Source organism: Prionailurus viverrinus, chromosome E3 (assembly GCF_022837055.1).
Source record: "Prionailurus viverrinus isolate Anna chromosome E3, UM_Priviv_1.0, whole genome shotgun sequence".
NCBI lineage: Eukaryota > Metazoa > Chordata > Mammalia > Carnivora > Felidae > Prionailurus > Prionailurus viverrinus.
Genome location: NC_062576.1, coordinates 31,451,760 through 31,476,650, shown reverse-complemented (window position 1 = coordinate 31,476,650; position 24,891 = coordinate 31,451,760). Strand labels below are relative to the sequence as shown.

At 45.7% G+C, this 24,891-nt stretch overlaps 1 protein-coding gene across 3 annotated transcripts in view; it reads right to left on the bottom strand.

Moving 5' to 3' along the window:
- Positions 1 to 24,891, bottom strand: part of CPPED1 (calcineurin like phosphoesterase domain containing 1) — a 110,041-nt gene that overhangs the window by 5,499 nt on the left and 79,651 nt on the right. Inside the window, exon 4 of one of the 3 annotated variants that reach the window (XM_047839177.1) lies at positions 14,312 to 14,479. The exons of the other annotated variants lie outside the window; for them this stretch is intronic. Within the exon in view, the coding sequence (XP_047695133.1) occupies positions 14,312 to 14,479 (168 nt within the window). The remainder of the gene's footprint in view (positions 1 to 14,311; positions 14,480 to 24,891) is intronic. 3 annotated transcript variants of the gene reach the window in all.

Genomic DNA, 24,891 nt, shown 5'->3' with positions numbered 1-24,891 from the left:
GTCTCTGTATTATCTTTGTAATTTTTATGCAGATTTGAAGGTGTTCTAAAATTTTAAAGTTATTTAAGGGGAGCCTGGGTGGCTCAGTTGGTTGAAAGCCTGACTCTTGATTTCAGCTCGGGTCATGATCCCAGGGTTGTGGGATCGAGCCATGCATGGAGCCTGCTTAAGATCTCTCTCTCTCTCTCTCTCTCTCTCTCTCTCTCTCTCTCTCTGTCTCTCTCTCTCTCTCTCTCTCTCTGCCCCTCTCCCCCACTTGCATGCTCTCCATAAAATTTAAATAAATTTAAATTCATTAAAAAAAAATACGGATAATTTCCAAAAGAAAAAAAATGGAATATGTGGCTCTCAATCAGCAAAGAGGTGGGGGAAAAAATCACAATAACTACAACAAACGAAAAAAAACCAAACACGAAATTTTAAAATGTTACAGACACCAAATGCTGGCTCTGGTGCAGAGACACTGGATCACTCCCACAGCACTGGTGGGAATGTAAAGTGACACAGCAACTCTGGGAAACACTCTTGCAGTTTCTTACAAAACTAAATGTGCATTTACTGTTACGACCCAGCAACAGAACTCTTTGGGATATTTATCCCAGAGAAGTGAAAACTTAGGTTCAAATATCTGTACACAGATGTGTTCTACAGCTTTATTTGTAATAGCCGGAAACGGGGAACAACCTAAATGTCCTTCAGTGGGTATACGGTTAAACTGTGGCACAACCACACCACGGAATACCACTCGGCAATAAAAAAAAAAAAAAAAAAAAAGGAATGATTGATACACACAACAGCTACAACAGATAGCGAGGCAATTATGCTGACTTTGAAAAGCCAAAACCAAAAGCTTCCATCCTGTATGATTCCATCGACACAGCATTCTTGAAATGATGGAGGTGTAGACACGGCTGCTAGGAGTGAGGCACAGAGGTTGTAGGGGTTGGGAGTGGGTATGGCTATAAGAGGGATCCTCGTGGTGATGGAACCGTTCGCACTTAACAAGGATTCCGAAAGGGCTGAAGGAAACATGTTCAAAAATGTTGACGGCAGCTCCTTCTGGTTAAGAGGATTCTGGGAGAGTCTGCACAGAGCCCTGTAACAAGAGCCGCCATGTGCTCACAGTAGGAACAGAGACCCACCTGTGGGCAGGTGCGGCCGTCTGCCCGCTGAGGTCCACGCCTCGGGATGGGAAGGAAGGGGACCCAGGTTCTTCTGTTTAGAACAGCCGAGGGTGGCGAGGATCAGTGAGTTCCATTTACTGTTATCAGGATGCAAACAGATACAACCCATCTCAGAGAGGAGCTATCTTCTCACGTTCCCTGATGTGTTCCCCTTGACCCAACACCAGCAATTCCACTGAAATGCCCGGAAAAGAGTCCAGAGATGCAGATGTGTTGCGTCTGGAGGCATAAATACATAGTGCAGTGTTTGTGATGCTCATTTACAGGAGATGCGATGGATGACGGGTGTATTTTACACAAGAGGTAGATTTACATGTGCTGGCATTGACAGTCACCAAATATATTAAGTAGGAACAGCAAGATGTTAAAAAAAAGCATCGTGTGATCCTGGTTTTGTCGAAGAGAGAGCATGCGTAGGAGGGATTATGCGCACGGGTCTGTATCCCCCAACCCAATGGGGCTATGTTCCCACTGCTCCCACGGGTGATTTCATGGAGATGGTGTGGGGGGGGGGTGCTGGGATTAGTGAGGGGGCATCACCTTCTACTCTTTATTTCTGTGGTACAACTTTACCAGTGATCATGAACACACACATCCAGGAGACCTGAACAGCGTGGTGGTGGCGTGCCAGGTGCCCCGGGGGGAAGGGTGACAGTAGGGAAGGGTGGAGGGGCCACCATGCCAGGGCCTGAGCTTGTGGGTCAGAAGCTGTGGGTGAGGCCCTGGGTTGGGCGCCCAAAGGGTCCTTGCTGCAAACGGAAGATTGGACAGTCCTGGCCACACAGACTGGAGGACCGTGGACAAGGACCGTAGACGTGAACCTCTTCCTCGCCTTCCTGGCCTTTCAAAACTGCGGGGCCTGGGCCATCAGACCCACCTCAGGGAGTTCCTAATGGCCAGACAGAAACCACTCAGTGTCATTCTTATTTGGTTGTGTACTAGATTGTGTGCATGAAATTTGGCTCTTTCTGCCTAATTCCTAGCTGCAAACTGTAATATTCTGGAAGGCATGTTTGGCAATTTTGAGAGTGGCTCGCATTAGCCGTAATTAGCTGTAAAGACTCACCGATGATCAAGTTTCACGCCATATTTATCGGCACCCACAGAGACAAGAGCATTAATGGGGACCGTTTGAGTGACCGGAGGGAATTTCAGAGCGGATCTCTGAGGACAGCTGGGCTGGGGGGGCGGGGGGGCGCTGCAGTGAGTGTGCTATCCATCGTCCTGCTGCAAGCCCCTTAAGGCTCACCATTTATTGCTAATGTCCCAGGTCACAGCCAATGTGACTGAATGATGATTCTGGCATTAGCAAGGATGCCTAAGAGAGCTAGCGATAACGATGGGGGAGTCTGTCGGTGAGCAGGGCCATCGTGTTCGGGATGTTCTCCCCTCTGGCAAGAGATCGTCTCCACCCCCACCACTGCCATTAGAAACTTCACATCTTGGAGGCCTGAATAAGAAGCAGTGAGAAATGGCCACGGAATAAGGGCACAAAGGGACGGTCAGGCAGAAGGCTAAAGTCTGCATCAAAAAGGAGGAGGGTAGGCCTAACTGTCCTTCCTGCTGGGCTCTGGTGCGGAGTTTAAGGCTCTGGGACATTCCTGGCTGGCCCAAAAGCGCGTGAGAGACCTCTTCTTGGGCTGGAACCAGAACCAGAAGCAGCCTGGTGGCTGACAGATGGAGCTTCTATTTCCCACCTCCTGGCAAGTCCAGAAGTTTTGAACCCAGATCATGTTCTCCCAGTCCTGCCTCAAGTCAGGGCAGTATTGAGGCAGGATGAGAGTGGCTTAGAAGCAAGGACAGCCACAGGACGCTAGGGCCCTTCCATCCATCATCTCGCTGAATCGTCCCAACGGAGGCTCGAATCACCGTTTTTCAGAGGAAAAACCCGAGGCCAGGACAAGGAACAAAGAGGCAAAGTTACACAGCTGGGAAACGGATGTCGGAGCCTAAGTTCTGAACTGACCTTGTGGACTCTGTTTCTTTTTCTTTTTGTTTATTTATTTTGAGTGAGAGAGAGAGTGAGCATGGGAGGGGCAGAGGAAGAGAGAGAGAATCCCAAGCAGGCTCCACGCTGTCAGCGGGGCTCAAACTCACAAACCCGTGAGATCACGACCTGAGCTGAGATCGAGTCGGAAGCCTGGTTCTGTTCTTTGGGGACCTCGGGCAGGGTATTACTGACCCTTGAGAGCCTCCGTTCCCTGGCTTGTGAGACGAATAATGAAGATGACTCATGGGTGGCAGGGAGGTTTAAAGGAGAGCATGGAAACGGGTACCACAGTAGATACTCCTGAACCCTTGGGGCTCCGTCTCGGGCAGGGTTGGCGGCTAGCAGAGGACAGACACACCACGTGCTGGCTCTGCCACGTGGTCTCCTGTCCAAGTTACAATCCCTCTCATGCCGACAGGCCATGAGGACCCATCTCTGCTTTTCTATTAGCCTTTGATGGGGAAACATTGATTCACAACTCAACGGAGGTAGGGGATGCATTAATAAATCACAGTTTCCTTGACGGGGGATTGATTCTAGTGGTGTTTTCAGGAGTTGGGCAGAGTTTCCAACCCGGCTATTCATTAGTCATCTGTGGCCGACATGCTTCTACAGTTCCTTAATTGACTGTTACGTATGGATTGTTTTTGAATTATGAACTGCTGTAAGGGGATGACAAGCATCATCTTAAATTACCACCAGAGGAATTCCCAAGCAAAAGGCAGCCCCTGTGCATCAGGGGAGGACCACTTCTGTGGCATTCGCTTCATGCTTATTTCTCCATGGTATCAAGTCACAGAGATGCTATAAAAGCTATTTTTAAGCTGTCTTGATTCAAATTCATTTCAAATCAATTGGGAAGGGAATGCAATCTCCATGTAATTTAATATTCGAATACTGGAAGTGTGCCTCAAATCAGTCAGGAAATCAGGAGGCTCCCCAGTACAATTCTAGTATTAAGAACCAGCTTCCTGAAGGCCTTAGTGTTACTTAAGCCTGGAAAGAGTAAACAGATTTAAATTGGACAGCTTTTGCTTTTATCCTGAGTAGATATACATTTATGAAAATGTTATGCATCCTTCACATCGCCGGCTGGAATAGTGAAAATTGTGTTGTAAATCATTAGTCACAATTCCCATTTTTCCTGCCTCAGTGGTAAGGAAAAAAATGTGCTGGAAGGAAGGAAGGAAAGAAAGAAAAGAAAAGAAAGAATGAAGGAAAGAAGGAAGAAAAGAAAGGAAAGAAAGAAAAGGAAAAGAAAGGAAAAGACAAAGAAAAGGAAGGAAGGAAGGAAGAAGAGAAAGAAAGAAAGAAAGAGAAAAGAAAGGACAGAGAAAGAAAGAAAAGGAATGGAGAAAAAGAAAGAAAGAAAGAAAGAAAGAAAGAAAGAAAGAAAAAGAAAGAGAGAGAAAGAAAAGAAAAGAAAAGAAAAGAAAGAAAGAAAGAAAGAAAGAAAGAAAGAAAGAAAGAATCAGTAGGAACATACAGAAAACAGGTGCAAATAATCCCTGCTACAGGGAAAGGCTTTCCTCAGCAGGTAGTTGAGAGGCAGGCCTTGAGACGGTGATCCCTGCCAGCAACCGGCGGCCTGGGGTGGCCCGCGTGGCAAAGGGGCAGAAATATGTTTCTTCAGCAGGGCTGGGAGGTGCAGCCACGCATCTGAAATCAGGGTACGGTCCACTACTGGGTCAGGGTTTTGAGTTGCCAATTTGGGAATTCTAGGTTCCTCTGGAATCACTTTCCTTACATTTCACTGGCACACATCTCCCCAAATGCCTGAGAGCCCGTGGCCCAGGCAGGCAAGGGAATGTGCAGGAGGGGAAAGACCAGCTCCACAATCTCTGGGTGAAGCTGGAGGCTGTTTCTTCCGCCAGCTCGGGGAAATAAACACTTGTGGAGCTCCCCCTTGGTGGGAGGGTAGTGGGGCACCCAGATGACCATTCCTAGCAACTGAACACTCAAGGCCTACAGCTGGATAGTAATATAAACAGCTATCCATAATAAAAGGCAGCAAGTGATAAGTGCACGGTTTGTAGTGTTTTATTTACTGAACGCCCACCCTGAGCCGAGAACTATGCTTATTATGTATCGTTTCAGTTAAGCTTCACAAGGACCCCCATAAAGACATTTGCCCCCTTTTGCAGGTGAGAAGAATGACACACAGAGAGGTTAAGGGACTTGCCTGGGGTCACAGAGCAAGGATTTGTGTGACCCCACACAAGGGTCAGGCTGACTCAGAAGATGTTCTGTCCATCACCTTCGAGGTACAAAGTGCCAAGGATCATGACACGGCAGACCCAGTGAGAGGGCTTCCTGGAGGAGGTGGCTTTGACCTAAACACACCCTCCACTTCTGCCGGTTCTTTGTTCACTTCTGTCCTGGGACTTGAGGTAGGATAATCATTATGGTGGTAATGACAGTGATAATAAGTGGTGTTTATGGAGCGCTCCTATCAGACACACTTCTGAAGAGCACTTTATGCGTTCTCAGAAGGCGTAATCCCCACAATTTCCCTACAGAGATGGCATGGCTATTATCCCAGTTTGGCAGATGAGAGGACAGATGTAGACACATTTCACAGTTTGCCTAACTCAGCATGTCCCTGGCAGGGCTGGGGTCAGAACCCAGGAGTCTGGTCCAATTGGATGGAAACTAAAAGCCTGTGAGAGACGGGGCACACGAGGGAAGGACAGGAGTTGGGGTGCTGGGAAAGCAGGGGCAGGATTCCCTCGCTATGCCTTTGAACGCTCTCCAGTTGTGTGATATAGAAGAAATTCTTTTTATTTCAAGCTTCTTTATTTTGAAAGAGAGACAAAAGGTGGGGGAGGGGCAGATAGAGGGAGAGAGAGAATCCCAAGCAGGCTCCATGCTGTCAGCACAGAGCCCGACTCGGGGCTTGATCTCATTAACTGCGAGATCATGACCTGAGCCGAAATCAAGAGTTGGATGCTTAACTGACTGAGCCACGCAGGCGCCCCCATGGGGGAAATTCTCATACACATCCTCCAGGGGAGTGCATGGTGGCACCAGGACTCCAGGTCAGATTCCAGCTCAGCTGGAGGCCAGGGGGCTGCACTGAGGGCTGGCCGAAATGGAGACAGGGGAGGTGCAGGCTCACATCTGCATCCATCTCCTCCACGTGGGGAGCATCAAAGCACCCTGTCACTCCCAGTTTGGGCCTTGTGTGAATTCAAACCTTCCCATCCCCAAACTCCCATTAACCGAAGCGGGATCTTAAAGACATTTCCATGGAACGTCCTCTGGGGATCGCTTGTACTTAAGTGACCTGGGGTCTGCCAACATTTTCTGTAAAGGGTCACAGAGTATTTTAGGGCCATGTGGTCTCCGTGTAACCACTACTCAGCTCTGCCCTTACTTCATCGCAGGGAAGGAGCCGCCATTCATAGTTATGTAAACGCATGGGCATGGCTGTGATCCAATAAAGCTTTATTAACAAAAACGAGAGGAGGGTCAATTGGAGAAAAAAGCTTACCATCTTGAAAAACAAATACAAGGATTCTAGGGAAGATGGTGGCATAGGAGGACGCTGGGCTCACCGCGCGTCCTGCTGGTCACTTAGATTCCACCTACACCTGCCTAAATAACCCAGAAAACCGCCAGAGGATTAGCAGAACGTCGCCGGAGCCAAGCGCAGACGAGAGGCCCACAGAAGAGGGTAGGAAGGGCGTTGAGGCGGTGTGCGCTCCACGGACTGGCGGGAGGGAGCCGGGGCAGAGGGGCGGCCTGCCGGCCAAGCAGAGCCCCGAGTCTGGCTTGCAAAAGCGGAGGGGCCTGATGGACTGTGCTCCGACAGCAAGCGTGACTTAGCATCTGGGAGGTCATAAGTTAACAGCTCTGCTCGGAAAGCGGGAAGGCTGGAGGACAAAGGGAGGGAGAGTTGCTGAGCCCCCGGACGACAGAGCTCAGTTTGGTGGTGAACAAAGGCGCTCGCCAGCGCCATCTCCCCCGCCCATCCCCCAGCCAAAATCCCAAAGGGAACCAGTTCCTGCCAGGAAACTTGCTTGCACCGGGCAAACACCCAACGCTGTGCTTCTGCGGAGCCACCCCTCCGGTGGGTCTGGCTCCCTCCGGGTGCCGCAAGGCCCCTCCCGAAGCAGATCTCTGAAGAAAAAGCAAGCTGAGCCTGCCCCTCCTGCCCCTGTGCCCCTTGCCTACCCACCCCAGCTAATACGCCAGATCCCCAGCACCACAAGCCTGGCAGTGTGCAAGTAGCCCAGACGGGCCACGCCACCCCACAGTGAATCCCGCCCCTAGGAGAGGGGAAGAGAAGGCACACACCAGTCTGGCTGTGGCCCCAGCGGTGGGCTGGGGGCAGACATCAGGTCTGACTGCAGCCCCGCCCACCAACTCCAGTTATACACCACAGCACAGGGGAAGTGCCCTGCAGGTCCGCACCACTCCAGGGACTATCCAAAATGACCAAACGGAAGAATTCCCCTCAAAAGAATCTCCAGGAAATAACAACAGCTAATGAGCTGATCAAAAAGGATTTAAATAATATAACAGAAAGTGAATTTAGAATAACAGTCATAAAATTAATCGCTGGGCTTGAAAACAGTATAGAGGACAGCAGAGAATCTATTGCTACAGAGATCAAGGGACTAAGGAATAGTCAGGAGGAGCTGAAAAACGCTATAAACGAGATGCAAAATAAAATGGAAATGACCACGGCTCGGATTGAAGAGGCGGAGGAGAGAATAGGTGAACTAGAAGATAAAATTATGGAAAAAGAGGAAGCTGAGAAAAAGAGAGATAAAAAAATCCAGGAGTATGAGGGGAAAATTAGAGAACTAAGTGATGCACTAAAAAGAAATAATATACGCATAATTGGTATTCCAGAGGAGGAAGAGAGAGGGAAAGGTGCTGAAGGTGTACTTGAAGAAATAATAGCTGAGAATGTCCCTGAACTGGGGAAGGAAAAAGGCATTGAAATCCAAGAGGCACAGAGAACTCCCTTCAGACGTAACTTGAATCGATCTTCTGCACGACATATCATAGTGAAACTGGCAAAATACAAGGATAAAGAGAAAATTCTGAAAGCAGCGAGGGATAAACGACCCCTAACATATAAAGGGACACCTAGGGGCGCCTGGGTGGCGCAGTCGGTTAAGCGTCCGACATCAGCCAGGTCACGATCTCGTGGTCCGTGAGTTCGAGCCCCGCGTCAGGCTCTGGACTGATGGCTCGGAGCCTGGAGCCTGTTTCCAATTCTGTGTCTCCCTCTCTCTCTGCCCCTCCCCCGTTCATGCTCTGTCTCTCTCTGTCCCAAAAATAAATAAAAAATGTTGAAAAAAAAATTTTTAAAGGGACACCTATAAGATTCGTGACTGATCTCTCTTCTGAAACTTGGCAGGCCAGAAAGGATTGGCAGGAGATCTTCAATGTGATGAACAGAAAAAATATGCAACCGAGAATCCTTTATCCAGCAAGTCTGTCATTTAGAATAGAAGGAGAGATAAAGGTCTTCCCAAACAAACAAAAACTAAAAGGAATTCGTCACCACTACACCAGCCCTACAAGAGATACTAAGGGGGATCCTGTGAGACAAAGTACCAGAGACATCGCTACAAGCATAAAACATACAGATATCACAATGACTCTAAACCCATATCTTTCTATAATAACACTGAATGCAAATGGACTAAATGCGCCAACCAAAAGACATAGGGTATCAGAATGGATAAAAAAACAAGACCCATCTATTTGCTGTCTACAAGAGACTCATTTTAGACCTGAGGACACCTTCAGATTGAGAGTGAGGGGATGGAGAACTATTTATCATGCTACTGGAAGCCAAAAGAAAGCTGGAGTAGCCATACTTATATCAGACAAACTAGACTTTATTTTATTTTTTTTTTTCAAAAATTTTTTTTCAACGTTTATTTATTTTTGGGACAGAGAGAGACAGAGCATGAACAGGGGAGGGGCAGAGAGAGAGGGAGACAGAGAATCGGAAACAAGCTCCAGGCTCTGAGCCATCAGCCCAGAGCCTGACGCGGGGCTCGAACTCACGGACCGCGAGATCGTGACCTGGCTGAAGTCGGACGCTTAACCAACTGCGCGACCCAGGCGCCCCAGACAAACTAGACTTTAAATTAAAGGCTGTAACAAGAGATGAAGAAGGGCATTATATAATAATTACAGGGTCTATACATCAGGAAGAGCTAACAATTATAAATGTCTATGCACCGAATATGGGAGCCCCCAAATATATAAAACAATTACTCATAAACATAAGCAACCTTATTGAGAAGAATGTGGTAATTGCAGGGGACTTTAACACTCCACTTACAGAAATGGAGAGATCATCTAGACACACGGTCAATAAAGAAACAAGGGCCCTGAATGATACATTGGATCAGATGGACTTGACAGATATATTTAGAACTCTGCATCCCAAAGCAACAGAATATACTTTCTTCGCGGGTGCACATGGAACATTCTCCAAGATAGATCACATACTAGGTCACAAAACAGTCCTTCATAAGTATACAAGAATTGAAATTATACCATGCATACTTTCAGACCACAATGCTATGAAGCTTGAAATCAACCACAGGAAAAAGTCTGGAAAACCTCCCAAAGCATGGAGGTTAAAGAACACCCTACTAAAGAATGAGTGGGTCAACCAGGCAATTAGAGAAGAAATTAAAAAATATATGGAAACAAACGAAAATGAAAATACAACAATCCAAACGCTTTGGGATGCAGCGAAGGCAGTCCTGAGAGGAAAATACATTGCAATCCAGGCCTATCTCAAGAAACAAGAAAAATCCCAAATACAAAATCTAACAGCACACCTAAAGGAAATAGAAGCAGAACAGCAAAGACAGCCTAAACCCAGCACGAGAAGAGAAATAATAAAGATCAGAGCAGAAATAAACAATATAGAATCTAAAAAATCTGTAGAGCAGATCAACGAAACCAAGAGTTGGTTTTTTGAAAAAATAAACAAAATTGACAAACCTCTAGCCAGGCTTCTCAAAAAGAAAAGGGAGATGACCCAATTAGATAAAATCATGAATGAAAATGGAATTATTACAACCAATCCCTCAGAGGTACAAACAATTATCAGGGAATACTATGAAAAATTATATGCCAACAAACTGGACAACCTGGAAGAAATGGACAAATTCCTAAACACCCACACTCTTCCAAAACTCAATCAGGAGGAAATAGAAAGCTTGAACAGACCCATAACCAGTGAAGAAATTGAATCAGTTATCAAAAATCTCCCAACAAGTAAGAGTCCAGGATGAGATGGCTTCCCAGGAGAGTTCTACCAGACGTTTAAAGCAGAGATAATACCTATCATCCTTCTCAAGCTATTCCAAGAAATAGAAAGGGAAGGAAAACTTCCAGACTCATTCTATGAAGCCAGTATTACTTTGATTCCTAAACCAGACAGAGACCCAGTAAAAAAAAGAGAACTACAGGCCAATATCCCTGATGAATATGGATGCAAAAATTCTCAATAAGATACTAGCAAATCGAATTCAACAGCATATAAAAAGAATTATTCACCATGATCAAGTGGGATTCATTCTTGGGATGCAGGGCTGGTTCACCACTCACAAATCAATCAACGTGATACATCACATTAATAAAAGAAAAGATAACAACCATATGATCCTGTCAATGGATGCAGAAAAGGCATTTGACAAAATTCCGCACCCTTTCTTAATAAAAACCCTTCAGAAAGTCGGGATAGAAGGAACATACTTAAAGATCATAAAAGCCATTTATGAAAAGCCCACGGCTAACATCATCCTCAATGGGGAAAAACTGAGAGCTTTTTCCCTGAGATCAGGAACACGACAGGGATGCCCACTCTCACCGCTGTTGTTTAACATAGTGTTGGAAGTTCTAGCATCAGCAATCAGACAACAAAAGGAAATCAAAGGCATCAAAATTGGCAAAGATGAAGTCAAGCTTTCACTTTTTGCAGATGACATGATACTATACATGGAAAATCTGATAGACTCCACCAAAAGTCTGCTAGAACTGATACATGAATTCAGCAAAGTTGCAGGATACAAAATCAATGTACAGAAATCAGTTGCATTCTTATACACTAATAATGAAGCAACAGAAAGACAAATAAAGAAACTGGTCTTATTTACAACTGCACCAAGGACCATAAAATACCTAGGAATAAACCTAACCAAAGATGTAAAAGTTCTGTATGCTGAAAACTATAGAAAGCTTATGAAGGAAATTGAAGAAGATACAAAGAAATGGAAAAACATTCCATGCTCATGGATTGGAAGAATAAATATTGTTAAAATGTCAATACTACCCAAAGCTATCTACACATTCAATGCAATCCCAATCAAAATTGCACCAGCATTCTTCTCGAAACTAGAACAAGCAATCCTTTTTTTTAAATTTTTTTTTTTCAACGTTTATTTATTTTTGGGACAGAGAGAGACAGAGCATGAACGGGGGAGGGGCAGAGAGAGAGGGAGACACAGTATCGGAAACAGGCTCCAGGCTCTGAGCCATCAGCCCAGAGCCCGACGCGGGGCTCGAACTCCCGGACCGCAAGATCGTGACCTGGCTGAAGTCGGACGCTTAACCGACTGCGCCACCCAGGCGCCCCTAGAACAAGCAATCCTAAAATTCATATGGAACCACAAAAGGCCCCGAATAGCCAAAGTAATTTTGAAGAAGACCAAAGCAGGAGGCATCACAATCCCAGACTTTAGCCTCTACTGCAAAGCTGTCATCATCAAGACAGCATGGTATTGGCACAAAAACAGACATATAGACCAGTGGAATAGAATAGAAACCCCAGAACTAGACCCACAAACGTATGGCCAACTCATCTTTGACAAAGCAGGAAAGAACATCCAATGGAAAAAAGACAGTCTCTTTAACAAATGGTGCTGGGAGAACTGGACAGCAACATGCAGAAGGTTGAAACTAGACCACTTTCTCACACCATTCACAAAAATAAACTCAAAATGGATAAAGGACCTGAATGTGAGACAGGAAACCATCAAAACCCTAGAGGAGAAAGCAGGAAAAGACCTCTCTGACCTCAGCCGTAGCAATCTCTTACTTGACACATCCCCAAAGGCAAGGGAATTAAAAGCAAAAATGAATTACTGGGACGTTATGAAGATAAAAAGCTTCTGCACAGCAAAGGAAACAACCAACAAAACTAAAAGGCAACCAACGGAATGGGAAAAGATATTTGCAAATGACATATCGGACAAAGGGCTAGTATCCAAAATCTATAAAGAGCTCACCAAACTCCACACCCAAAAAACAAATAACCCAGTGAAGTAATGGGCAGAAAACATGAATAGACACTTCTCTAAAGAAGACATCCCGATGGCCAACAGGCACATGAAAAGATGCTCAACGTCGCTCCTTATCAGGGAAATACAAATCAAAACCACACTCAGATATCACCTCACGCCAGTCAGGTGGCCAAAATGAACAAATCAGGAGACTACAGATGCTGGCGAGGATGTGGAGAAACGGGAACCCTCTTGCACTGTTGGTGGGAATGCAAACTGGTGCAGCCACTCTGGAAAACAGTGTGGAGGTTCCTCAGAAAATTAAAAATAGACCTACCCTATGACCCAGCAATAGCACTGCTAGGAATTTACCCAAGGGATACAGGAGTACTGATGCATAGGGGCACTTGTACTCCAATGTTTATAGCAGCACTCTCAACAATAGCCAAATTATGGAAAGAGCCTAAAAGTCCATCAATCGATGAATGGATAAAGAAATTGTGGTTTATATACACAATGGAGTACTATGTGGCAATGAGAAAGAATGAAAATATGGCCCTTTGTAGCAACATGGATGGAACTGGAGAGTGTGATGCTAAGTGAAATAAGCCATACAGAGAAAGACAGATACCATATGTTTTCACTCTTATGTGGATCCTGAGAAAGTTAACAGAAACCCATGGGGGAGGGGAAGGAAAAAAAAAAAAGAGGTTAGAGTGAGAGAGAGCCAAAGCATAAGAGACTCTTAAAAACTGAGAACAAACTGAGGGTTGATGGGGGGTGGGAGGGAGGGGAAGGTGGGTGATGGGTATTGAGGAGGGCACCTTTTGGGATGAGCACTGGGTGTCGTATGGAAACCAATTTGACAATAAATTTCATATATTGAAAAAAAATAGAAAAAAAAAGAAAAAGAAATACTTTTGGGTGATCAGCCATGGTTTCTCAAAATTCTCCAAAAATTATGTTTCTTTCTGTACTTCTCACAAATCAAGAAAACAGTAATTTGTAGTTTTTAAAACTAAGAATGCCATTCTGGCCAGGGGAGACGATGTATTTGCCCAGCAGAGAACACTGCTTTAACGAACATACAAGTTATTTTATTAGCAATTACTCAATTATTCAATAAACAAGAGCATTTGTCCTAATGGTCAGAAAGAGACTTCTATATTTACTTGAAACTAAGAGTGTCTGCATCCTTCCATCTAAAACAGTAACTCAGACCTGAAACATTAAAAAGACTGTGTGTTGACAAGTTTTGCTTGAACTTAAATAGCTAATGGGGCTGATACAGTAAGTGCATGTACCAGTAAGAGAAATTACAAAATTTAACCAGCATATAGCTTACACTCAAAAAATATAAGTATATGCTGCTGAATTAACTTTCCAGGTGTCCTTTATACAGACAGTGTGGGGTGGAAATAGCTCTAAAGTGGCCCTGCTTAAAGGAAGCATAATGTGAGCCTCTTGTGTAATTTTAAATTTTCTAGTAGCTGCATTTTAAAAAGTAAACAGTGACAGGTGAAATTATTTTTAGTTACGTATTTAACCCAATATTTAAAATGTTATTCAAGGGGTGCCTGGGTGGCTCAGTCGGTTGAGCGGCCGACTTCGGCTCAGGTCATGATCTCGCGGTCCGTGAGTTTGAGCCCCGCATCGGGCTCTGTGCTGACAGCTCAGAGCCTCAAGCCTGTTTTGGATTCTGTGTCTCCCTCTCTCTGACCCTCCCCCGTTCATGCTCTGTCTCTCTCTGTCTCAAAAATAAATAAATGTTAAAAAAAATTTTTTTTTAAATAACATAAAATAAAAAAATAAAATGTTATTCAACATAGAATCGATATATAAAATGTTACTAATTTTACATTACTTTCCTACCAAGTCTCGACAATCCAGAGTGTGTTTCACGCTTAGAGCCCACCTCAATCTGGACCAGCCACGTGCGGGTATGACACTGAATGGAACAGTTCTGGAGGGGGACAGAGATGGAAATCCAATCCCAGTGTTGGCGCTTTTTAACTGAATGGCTTTAGTTTCATCATCTGAAAGATGGAGATAATAAGAGCTACCCTGCAAAGCTGCTGCTGTGAGAAACAGCTATTTTGTGCCTTGCACACAGTAGGCTCCTGACAATTGAATGCCATTATTATATCAATTACTTAAATGACTGAATAGTTCAGTAATAGAAGCACTGAATTATTAATATCATACAAGGCCTTTTTGCAGAGCAAAAATAACCACACCACCTACACAAACAGACAAAAAATTTTAAAAAGTAGCTCTAGGATCAATAGTTCTCAAATTTTACAAGGAAGGTGAACTACTGGGTCCAAGCATAGCTCGACTTTTTTGGTTCAGCTTCAGATATAATTGAAGAACCATAAACTTCACATATTCGATCAATTTGAACACACATAAACACCTGGAAACCATCACCAAGATCAAAATCACGAACACACCCATCATTCCCAAAAGTTTCCTCGTGCTCCTCTGGAATCACTCCCTCCCAACGTCCTGCCCCATGCCATGTGTGACCTGCTGTTTCCATAGATTAATATGGATTTTATATAATGGAATCACATAGTATGCACACATTTTTGGTCTGGCTTCTCTCATGTAGCATGATTTTGAAAGATTCATCCACATTATTGGATATATATATATATATATATATATACACACACATACACACACACACACACACACACACACACACACACATATATACACACATATCCAATATATATACCAAGAGTTTGTCATGTGTGTGTGTGTATATATATATATATATATATATATGTATGTATATGTATACACACACACACACATATATATATATACACATACACACACATCCAATATATATACCAAGAGTTAGTCATGTGTGTATATATATATATATATATGTATATGTATATGTATACACACACACACATACACACACACATATATATATATATATATATATATATATACACACACACATATACATATACATACACACACACACACACACACACACACACACACCAAGAGTTCATCCTTTTTATTGCTAGGTAATATTTCATTGTATGGATATCCCATAATTTGTTTACCCATTCAACACTTCTGATGGACCCTAGGGTTATTTCCAGAATTGCCTCAACATTTGATGAAAACGGATTAACCATATATGTTTGGGTTTATTTCTAAACTTACTTTTCTGTTCTACTAATCTGTTTTTCTTATACCAAATGCCAGTTTTGATCACTGTAGGTTTACAGGTAGTCTTGAAATCAGGTAGGGTAGGTCTTTCAACTTTGTTCTTTTCTTTCAAAACCATTTTGCTATTATAGGTAACTTGCACTTCCACAGAAATTTTAGAATCAGCCTGCAATTTCTATCCAAAATAAAACTACAGGAAGTTGATTGGTATGTTGAATCTACAAATCAATTTGGAAAAAATGCCACATTAGCAACAGTCTTCCAATCCATGAACACAGTCTATCTTTCCATTGACTTACATCTTCTTTAATTAATCTCAGCAATGTTTTACAGTTTTTAGGGCTTAAGTCTTACAAGCCCTTTGTTATTCCTGAATATTTTATGTTTTTTTGGTACTATGGCAAATTGAATTATTTTTACAATTTCATGTGACAAGGGTTTGTTGCTGATATATAAAAATACAATTGATTTGTATTTCTATTAACCTAATATCCTGAGACCCTGCTAAGTTCATTTATTAGTTCTAGTAATTGTTTTGTAGAGTCCTGGGATTTTCTAAGTAAACAATCATGTCATCTGCAAATATGGTTAGTTTTATTTCTTCTTTTCTGATTGTTATGCTTTTTCTTGTTTTTCATTATGACCAGAATCTCCAATCTGCTGTTACATAGGAATGGTGAAAACAGGCAACTTTTCCTTGTTCCTGATCTCAGGCGGAAAATTTAGTCTTCCATGTTCCCGTAGTTTTAGACTTTTGATATTACCATCAAATTCTTCTTAAGGAAAGAAACCAACTTAAATTTCCACAAAGGGTGTGAGAGTCTGGTCACTGAGACTGCACTCCTTGGTGATAAGGCAGAGCCTTTCAAAGATTAAAAGGGAGACTGCCCAGAACAACACTGTGTTTCCATTTATCCAGAAATTCTGAGTAACTGCTCTCCTCCCTGTTCCTCTAACACCCTGGATAATCCCTGTCATCTTACTCTTAACAGAGCCCTTTCACACGACTTACTCTGGTGGATGTTGTTGGTGTCCCTGCCAGGCCCCTTCACGGGCTGGTGCATCCATCCTTCGGCTGCGGGGAGGGCTGGCCGCGAATGGCTCACAGCTGCCCTTCCCCTGACCCCTGAAGGACTAAACCAAAGCCCGGGCTGGGGGCACAGCCAATGACCGAATGACACGAGAGTGCAAAAGGCCGGCCCCCAGACCATGTGGTATAGGACTCCTCTTCTATGAAGCATCCAGAACAGGCACATGTATGGCAACAGAGAGTAGTCTTGTAGGGCAGGGACGGAGGAATGGCTAGTGACGGCTGAAAGGATGCGGGGTTTCTTTACAGGGCCATGCAAATGTTCTAAAGCTGACTGTGATGGCCAGTGCAAAGCTCTGTGAATGAACTCAAGACTGCTGAAGTGTACGCTTTAAATAAGTGAACTGTGTGGTATGTTAATGGTAGGTTGTGTCAATAAAGCTGTTACGGTGCAGTGGGGGAGGGGAAAAGAGGGAATAATGACCACAATAGTATTTTTTTTTGCAGACCTACTACAGGGCAGGCATTGTAAACAAGTCTCATCGTGTATATTATTTTTAATGTTTCCACATCCCTAAAATGGACTACTGTACATGGGGATTGGGCGTCGTGGCCCCCTGCCTCAAGGTGGGTCCACCTCTGTGGGGTGACTCTTACTCTAGAGCTCTGGCTGGATCAGGCTGAAATCCTGAGCACGTATCTTTGCTTAGCTTTGTCGCCAGCCCTGTCCTGTGTCGTCACTTTCCTCCTCCAGGGAGCCTCCCCCATATGTCTGACGAATCCGTGTCTCAGGCTCTGCTTCCACGGACACTAACCCAGAGAGGTCAGCTGCACCTCCTGACGCCTCTAGTACTCTCTCCGGGAGTCCTAGGGCCGCCCAAGGGCTCCCGCCACCACCACCCCCCCTACACACACACCGAATTCTCCCACAGCCCCACCCACTTTAAAAATAACAAAGACTGGGGTGCCTGGGTGGCTCAGTTCGGTTAAGCGTCTGACTCTTGGCTTCCGGCTCGGGTCATGATCTCATGGTGTGCGGGTTTGAGCCCCGCAGAGGCTCCATACTGATCATGTGGAGCCTGCTTGGGATTCTCTCTCTTCTCTCTCTCTCTCTCTCTCTCTCCCTCTCAAAATAAATAAATACACAAACTTTTAAAAAAATAAAATTAAAATAACGACTTTCTTTTTTTTTTTTTTTTAATTTTTTTTCAACGTTTTTTATTTATTTTTGGGACAGAGAGAGACAGAGCATGAACGGGGGAGGGGCAGAGAGAGAGGGAGATACAGAATCGGAAACAGGCTCCAGGCTCTGAGCCATCAGCCCAGAGCCTGACGCGGGGCTTGAACTCACGGACCGTGAGATCGTGACCTGGCTGAAGTCGGACGCTTAACTGACTGCGCCACCCAGGCACCCCTAAAATAACGACTTTCTATTAAGAGCCTCAGCTTGCTCAGTTCAGTGGTTTTTAAACTTCCTTTCCACTCTTTATCTGGACTGTGCTCCCTGCCTTAGGAGAGCAGCTGAATGAGCTATGGCATACACACAGCGCGGCTGGAAGGAAGAATCAGGAAGATCCCCATGAGCTGATACGGATGACAGCCAAGAAAAATTATGTGAAGGAAGTGCAAAAAGCGTATACAGTAGGCTTTCGTCTGTGTCAGACGGGATAAAGGAACAAACACACGTGATGCATGCAGCTTACCCTCAAACACATCAGAAAAAAAAGATACATATTTGCCATACCTCTCACAAATAATAAACAAAAGAAAGCAACTGGGGTAAAATGCCAGATAAATCTGGGTGAAAGGAATACAGGTTTTCCTTTCACTTGGAACTCTTCTATAAGCCTTAAAATATTTCCGAATAAAAAGTCCGAAGAAAAAAAGCAAGGCATGTTTGCTAAAAATACAATCAAATATTGTAAAAATACAAGCATGGAAAAAAAAAAAAAAGGAGGGTCAGGAAAATGTCAACTTTCTCTTCCCATTTGAGTTTAGTGTGTACTATCCGGATAATGTGAATGTCTATACTAATAACACAGGTACTAGATACGGGTCTATGGCAATGCATATACACACAAATCCCGATTTCACAAAAATGAGATACTCTATGGGTTTGCAACTTGCTTTTATGCGCTCAACACTGTATCTCTTAATTGTTTCACTCGGCACACACAGCTTGACCCTCCATAAAAGCCTGAAAGCTGTATTTCCAAGATGTAAACATCCAGGCTGTCAGCTGATCGTTGTGTATTTTAAAGCGGGGGGTCGGGCAGGTTCAGCGCCCTTCGGCCCTGCAGGTACTCGGAGGAACTGAGAGTTAGCACAGCTTCTCAGAGAGCCCCGGGAGGACCTGGGAGCACACTGCTCCTGGGAGGAAGGAGTCTCATCACCCAGCCACTGCGGCGGGTCTCGGGGGAGAGCCCACCTGGCCCCGTGTGCCGCAGGATCACCGGCACAGGGACAGACCCCCAGGCATATGGAGCACCAAAGCCAAGCGGTGCTGCCCGGGGTGAGGGGTGCACCGTCTCCTACAGGAGCTGGGACCCAGCCTGCAGACAGACGGGGGTGAACGGCCACAGCCGGCGGGTGACGACTCCATTCATGCCTCCCCCTCTCCTGGGGGCACTAGGTAACTCGCCGACATCTGGTTCGCTCAGGCGTTTGCCCAGATGTCTGCTCCACGTGACGTGAAACATGTGGCTCGGCTGACGGACCCGCAGCCTCCTCTCCCCAGAGAGGACTGAGTGGGAACGAAGAGCCAGTTGTTGAAATGACCTTCACTCAAGGCCAACTCATTCCTGCCCTATAACCACAAGAGGTTTTTTTCTTTCTTTTGGAAAAAATGTACTCCCGTAAAAAAAAAAAAAAACAAAAGTACACTTTCCTTGCCTTGCCTCAGTAATGATCAACAGAAATGACAGTGTTCCCTGCCCAAGGCTTTTCTTCACTGAAACTACAGGAAGGTGAGAGAAGTGGCCCGAGGACACCGAGGGCTGTGCATCTTCGGCAGAACCAGGCTGGCAGTGGATCCAAGAGCCCCGCAGAAGAGCAGCTGGGGAGAGAGCCGCTGGTCATCACGCAGACACCCAGAGGGGCCCGGTTCCCGTCTGTGACATGACGTTTCCGCTTCCACCGCCGCACCCGACGTGCCCACCCTTACGCAAGGACACGAGCCTTCCCGGCCTTTGGGGCACCTGAGCTACCACGACCCAGGCCGGAGAGCAGCCCGCGGTCTGCAGGTGCCCGGCGGCCCCCACATCCAAAGCCCAGGGAGGAGGGTCGCGGTGTAGCCCCACCTCCCGCCGTGAACTCGAGGATTCACGATACACCTCCAAAATTCAGGCTCACCTCCCGTTTACCCACATGGGAGGCTGTGCTCAGCTTTTCCATTTAATTTTTCCCCTTCCTGACGACGCGGCAATTCAAAACCTGCGTGGGATTCTCAAGAGGAGGGCTGCGTTTTATTAAGACTAATATTTGGTTGCCAAAAAAAAGCAGTGGCAGCTGGGGGTAGGGGCCAGGGGGATGTGGGCTTGAACCTCAGACTGCTATCACCAGGCTGTGTGAGCGGAGCCTGCCCACCGACCTCTCTGAGCCTCCCGTTTTGTCACTCGGAAGGCATAACCAGTATCGACCACCCCCAGGGCCACTTGGAAGATCGAGAGAGACTCACAGCCGTGTCCAAGGCTGCATGGCAGGAAGCTGCATGTGACGGACTCGGGCAGCGCTCAATAATTATACCTTCCTCTCATCCTTCTCGAAACATCTGATCAGAAGATCTTTTTTTTCCATTTGCACAAATTACATCTTTTTTCGCTATTCATAATTTCCTCTTTATTTTTAAAAGAAGATGGTGGGCTGGTGAGATGGGAGTGTGGGGCACACATTAAGGTTTCAATCCAGAATGGACAATTTTCTAGATTTCCATTACCCGGCTTCCATGCCCTATCTTAAACACAGCTGTCAGGACAAGAGGCTCATTAAAAAGATTGTTTTGACTGATGGCATGTTCATGTATCAAACTGGAAATCCATCCAAAAATACTCGGGGGAGGTAGACAGAGGTGGCAGCCAGCCGTGGAATGGAGAGGCTCTGCAGGGTGTCGAGCATGAAACTTGCTGGGGAAAAGGTGCTGCAGCCTGGACTCGAGACCGGGAGGTCTCGGAGGGGAGCGGTGGCCACTGAGATGGGAGGGGGCCTCAGGAAAGTCAGCTTCTGGGTCAATGACCAGAGAAAGAAAGGTGGCCATCAGGCAGATCGGCACGGCATGTGCCAGAAGAGTGAGCTTTTCCATGAGCCCTTTACCTGGTGGTCTTCCCCGGGGAACTGGCCACGCCCTTGTCTTCCCTCGGGACGACCACTGCCTCCATGTGACCTCAGCCACCCGACCCCGCTGCTGACGACTCCAAGCCATTTCCCAGCCCAGACAGTTGTTGGACCGAGTCGAGGCTCCCTCCTCCCAAGGTCCCTGCAAGCAAAGGGCAAACTTGACTCACGCAATGCTTTCGCCCCCAACACCTGCTCCTCCTCTCGTGACCTTCCCCGGGCCGGCATGCAGTCACCTGCCCCATGGACACAGGCCATGTGTCCCACTGCTTTTGTGCTAGAGTCCGCTCACAGCGCTTTCGGCTCTGCACCCCCAGGACGGTCTCTGCGGCTGCTGGTTCCCCTTGTCTTCCTGCCTTCCTGGCCGCCCCCCTCTATGTCCCCAGATGTGTCAGGACGACAACGGCTTGAAGAAGTAAAAGGTACATTTGGACTTACGATGTATTTATCCGTCTCACATAAAGAAAGGAGGCGGGTGGTCAGGGTGCATACAGTTTCACTCAAGGATTTCACCAAATATGTTTTTGTGTTTGTGTTTGCAGGTTCCTTCTGTTTTTCTGCTCTGCCATTCTCAGCTTATGGCTTTGTCCTCAAGACAGCATGATGGCTGCAGGGCTTCCAGACCCTGTGTCCACATTCCAGGCAGGAAGAAGAGAGAAGGGCCAGCCAAAAGCTGTCCAGGAAGCCCCAGGGGCTAGATTCCAGGACAGAGACAAGCAGTCACACTAGGTGTCGAGGGGTCTGGCAAGGTGCATTTTCAGCCTGTCCCGCTGGCATCCTGAACAAATCCAGGTTGGGAAAGAAAAAAGTGCATCGTGGACACACCGAGCAAGGCTGTTCTTTCTAAAATGCAAAACCGGACTGACACAAAACCTTTCCATGCTTCTTTAACACCTGACAGTCCGGATCTCGCTCCTGTTATACACCACCAAACATCTCGAGTCCTGCTCTACTCACCAGTGGTTTCAAGGCCAGCGTCCACACGCACCAGGCTGTTGTGGGGCTCTGGGCTCAGCTCACGCTCTGTCCTGTGGTTTGAATGCCCCCTTCCTGCCCACATCTGCCTGGTGAGCTCTCACCCTTCAAGCCCCTGCCTGCTCAGCTCCTTGAGGAAAGCATCCTGGCCCAGCTGAAACAAGCTGATTCTCCTTCCTCCTGATTCTTACACATTCCTCTACTTGCATCCTGTGGGTTCTTGCTTCCCACCTTGGTATCCCCTACTGGTCTGTGAGGACAGAGGGCAAATCTATTTAACTGGATACCCATCCTCAGAAGGAAGAGAATAGAACTACTGCTCTATAAATGACTGTTGGACAGATGGACGGTGAATGAGTATATGAAACTTGAGGCAACTCATAAGCTGTGTGTTAGGAGGTGTCCTGGAGGAGAAATTCCAAACTCCCCATTTTGTCAGTATTACCTACAGAGAAGTAGAGTTCCGGCATTTTCCGATCTTACAAAAGAATTACTGTGTTCCTTGTCAAAGAAGGCCTGATTATTACTAACAAGAGGGTGGAAGACAGAGACAGAGAAATTAGCATGGATTCGGAATCATGTCTTGTCACTTAAATGCCACATGACAAGCTACTTTACCTCCCTGAATGTCCATTTCCTCCATTTTCAAAAAGGGATGCCAACAGATCCCTCATGGAGTTGCTGTGAGTTTCAGAGATGATGGGTTTAATCCTCAGCAAGGGTTCACTGCACGCTGGAAACACAACGCTTTTCGGCACTGTCCCTGAAATAAGGTGTGAACCTGGGTCCTTTCTTCCTTGCCACAGGAGGCGCGGCTGGCCACCTTTTAATACCATGCCCCTCCCTTTTTCTCTTTGCTGGAAAAAAATCCTGATTTTGTTCCGGGAAACATCCTCCTCCAGGAGCTCATGGGCTTCCTCCCGGAGCCAAGGTCACGGCCGCGGTGGTAAATGTCCTCCTACAGCCACTAAGTGATGAGCTTGGAATTGGTCTGTGGCCCAGGTCTGGGTATGAAGCTGTGGGAAGAGATCTGCCGGGGTCCTGGGAAAGGTTCTGCTTCTTCTCAGAAGCCCCCTCCCACTTCTGAATGTCAAGTCCAGAACTATGGCAGCCATCTGAGAAAGTTCAATCGGAGGAAAAGGCTGCGTGGAGTGGCGGGTGGGGGGCAGCAAGCAGAATCAAAGCAAGATCCTGGTCCCCGAGTTGGCCTGGCTGAGAGCCTGAACCATGCCCAGCCTTCTATTGACATGAGATAAGAAACTTCCTTACTCTCTGCACTGGGCGAGTTGGGACTTTCCCATAACAGCCAAAAGGAACTAACACTACCCTATACGTTTTAGGACAGTAACTCTCCTTTTGGGGTGACCAATAATCCACTTTCAAACACTATATAAACTAGCTTTTGGAAGCTCTTACAAAATAATAGACTTCACTTGTTCTCCAACAGGTCCCAGGATGGTTCCTTGATAGGGTGGGACTCCATTAGAGCACTATTTTGTCAGTGACCTTCCTGACATCCTTTCTCCGGCTCGCGAAATTGCTTTCTCAAGCATCATGCATTCAGTAGGACCGACGCGTGGACCCAAGGCAGCGCAGTGGCACAGAGGAGGGGGAAGGTGGCTCAGTAACCTCAGGCCACGTCTGTATGACAACTCAGAGGTAATTTGGAAGTGAGAAACAGATAACACACATCAGAGGCAGAGTGTGTCAATGAAAGACTCAAAACATGGTCAGTCAAAAACAAAGAAAGGAAATCTTTTCCTCCCTCAGATTTTAAGCTTTTCACATTTAAGATTAAATGTGGAAAGTGCTAAGTGGCATAATTTTTTGAAACAAACTGATGGCTCTGCAACTATTATCCTTATTAATGTAAGAGTCAATGGTGACTGATCTTAAGTACCTGGACCAGGGGTTGTGAAACTACAGCTCAGGGACTGTTTTCTTATAAGGTGTGGGAATCAAGAATGCTTCTTAGCCTTTTAAATGCCTATAGGTAGGTTTATTTAACCATCTATGTAATACTCTTAATTTTGCCTGTTGGCCCGCAAAGCCTAAAATATGTACTATCTGGCCATTTACAGAAACAGTCTGCTAACCCCGATCTAGATACCACTACAGGGAATCTTTTAATTCTTTTTTCATTTTTGGAAAAACTGAGAAAATTCAGATGAGTACAAAAAATAATGCAACCTTTATATTCCCACCACCCACGGATAACAAATATTAACATCTTGTAACATCCACTTGCACAGTTTTCAAGAATGAAAAAATTATAATTATATAATCTTCATACAATTATAGCCCAAGTCCCCTTTGATGGCCACAAGCTACACCAGAGGCACCTGCCTTTACCTTTAAGGAATGGGTATGTTTGGCCAGAGAGTCAGTGACTTTGACAAGGTTAAAACACCTTTTTTTAAACCTTGATCACAATGCTTCTAGGTAGATGGATCAAACACACAAAAAGCAGTCTTTGTCATGACACATGAGCTTGGCATACAGTAGGCAACCTCCAAAATCTTCTGAACTGAATGGATGTTCCCATCAAAGCAAACGTTTGATGGAGCGATTTCATGAAGACACAGCCATGAAGTAAAGGTTGTTAGGAATGAAAAGAAGAAAGAAAGAGGGAAGAAATGTCCCTGATGTGGAGGCTATCCAAGGCAATAGGGGTGACACAATTCTCACAGTGTTATGGGAAATCATGCCCCTATCCAATAATAGCAGGCAAAGTATTTACACAGCTTCAAATGCAGTTTATGGAGAGAGGAATTTAAATATTAGAAACAAACGCCCAATGCGTCATGAAGTCCCCTCTAAGATGTCTACACTGACTGTAATCCTCTGCTTCCTTCCCTTTTCCCCTTAGACTGAGCTTTCCAATCTAGATGCCACTACAGGGAATCTTGTAATTCT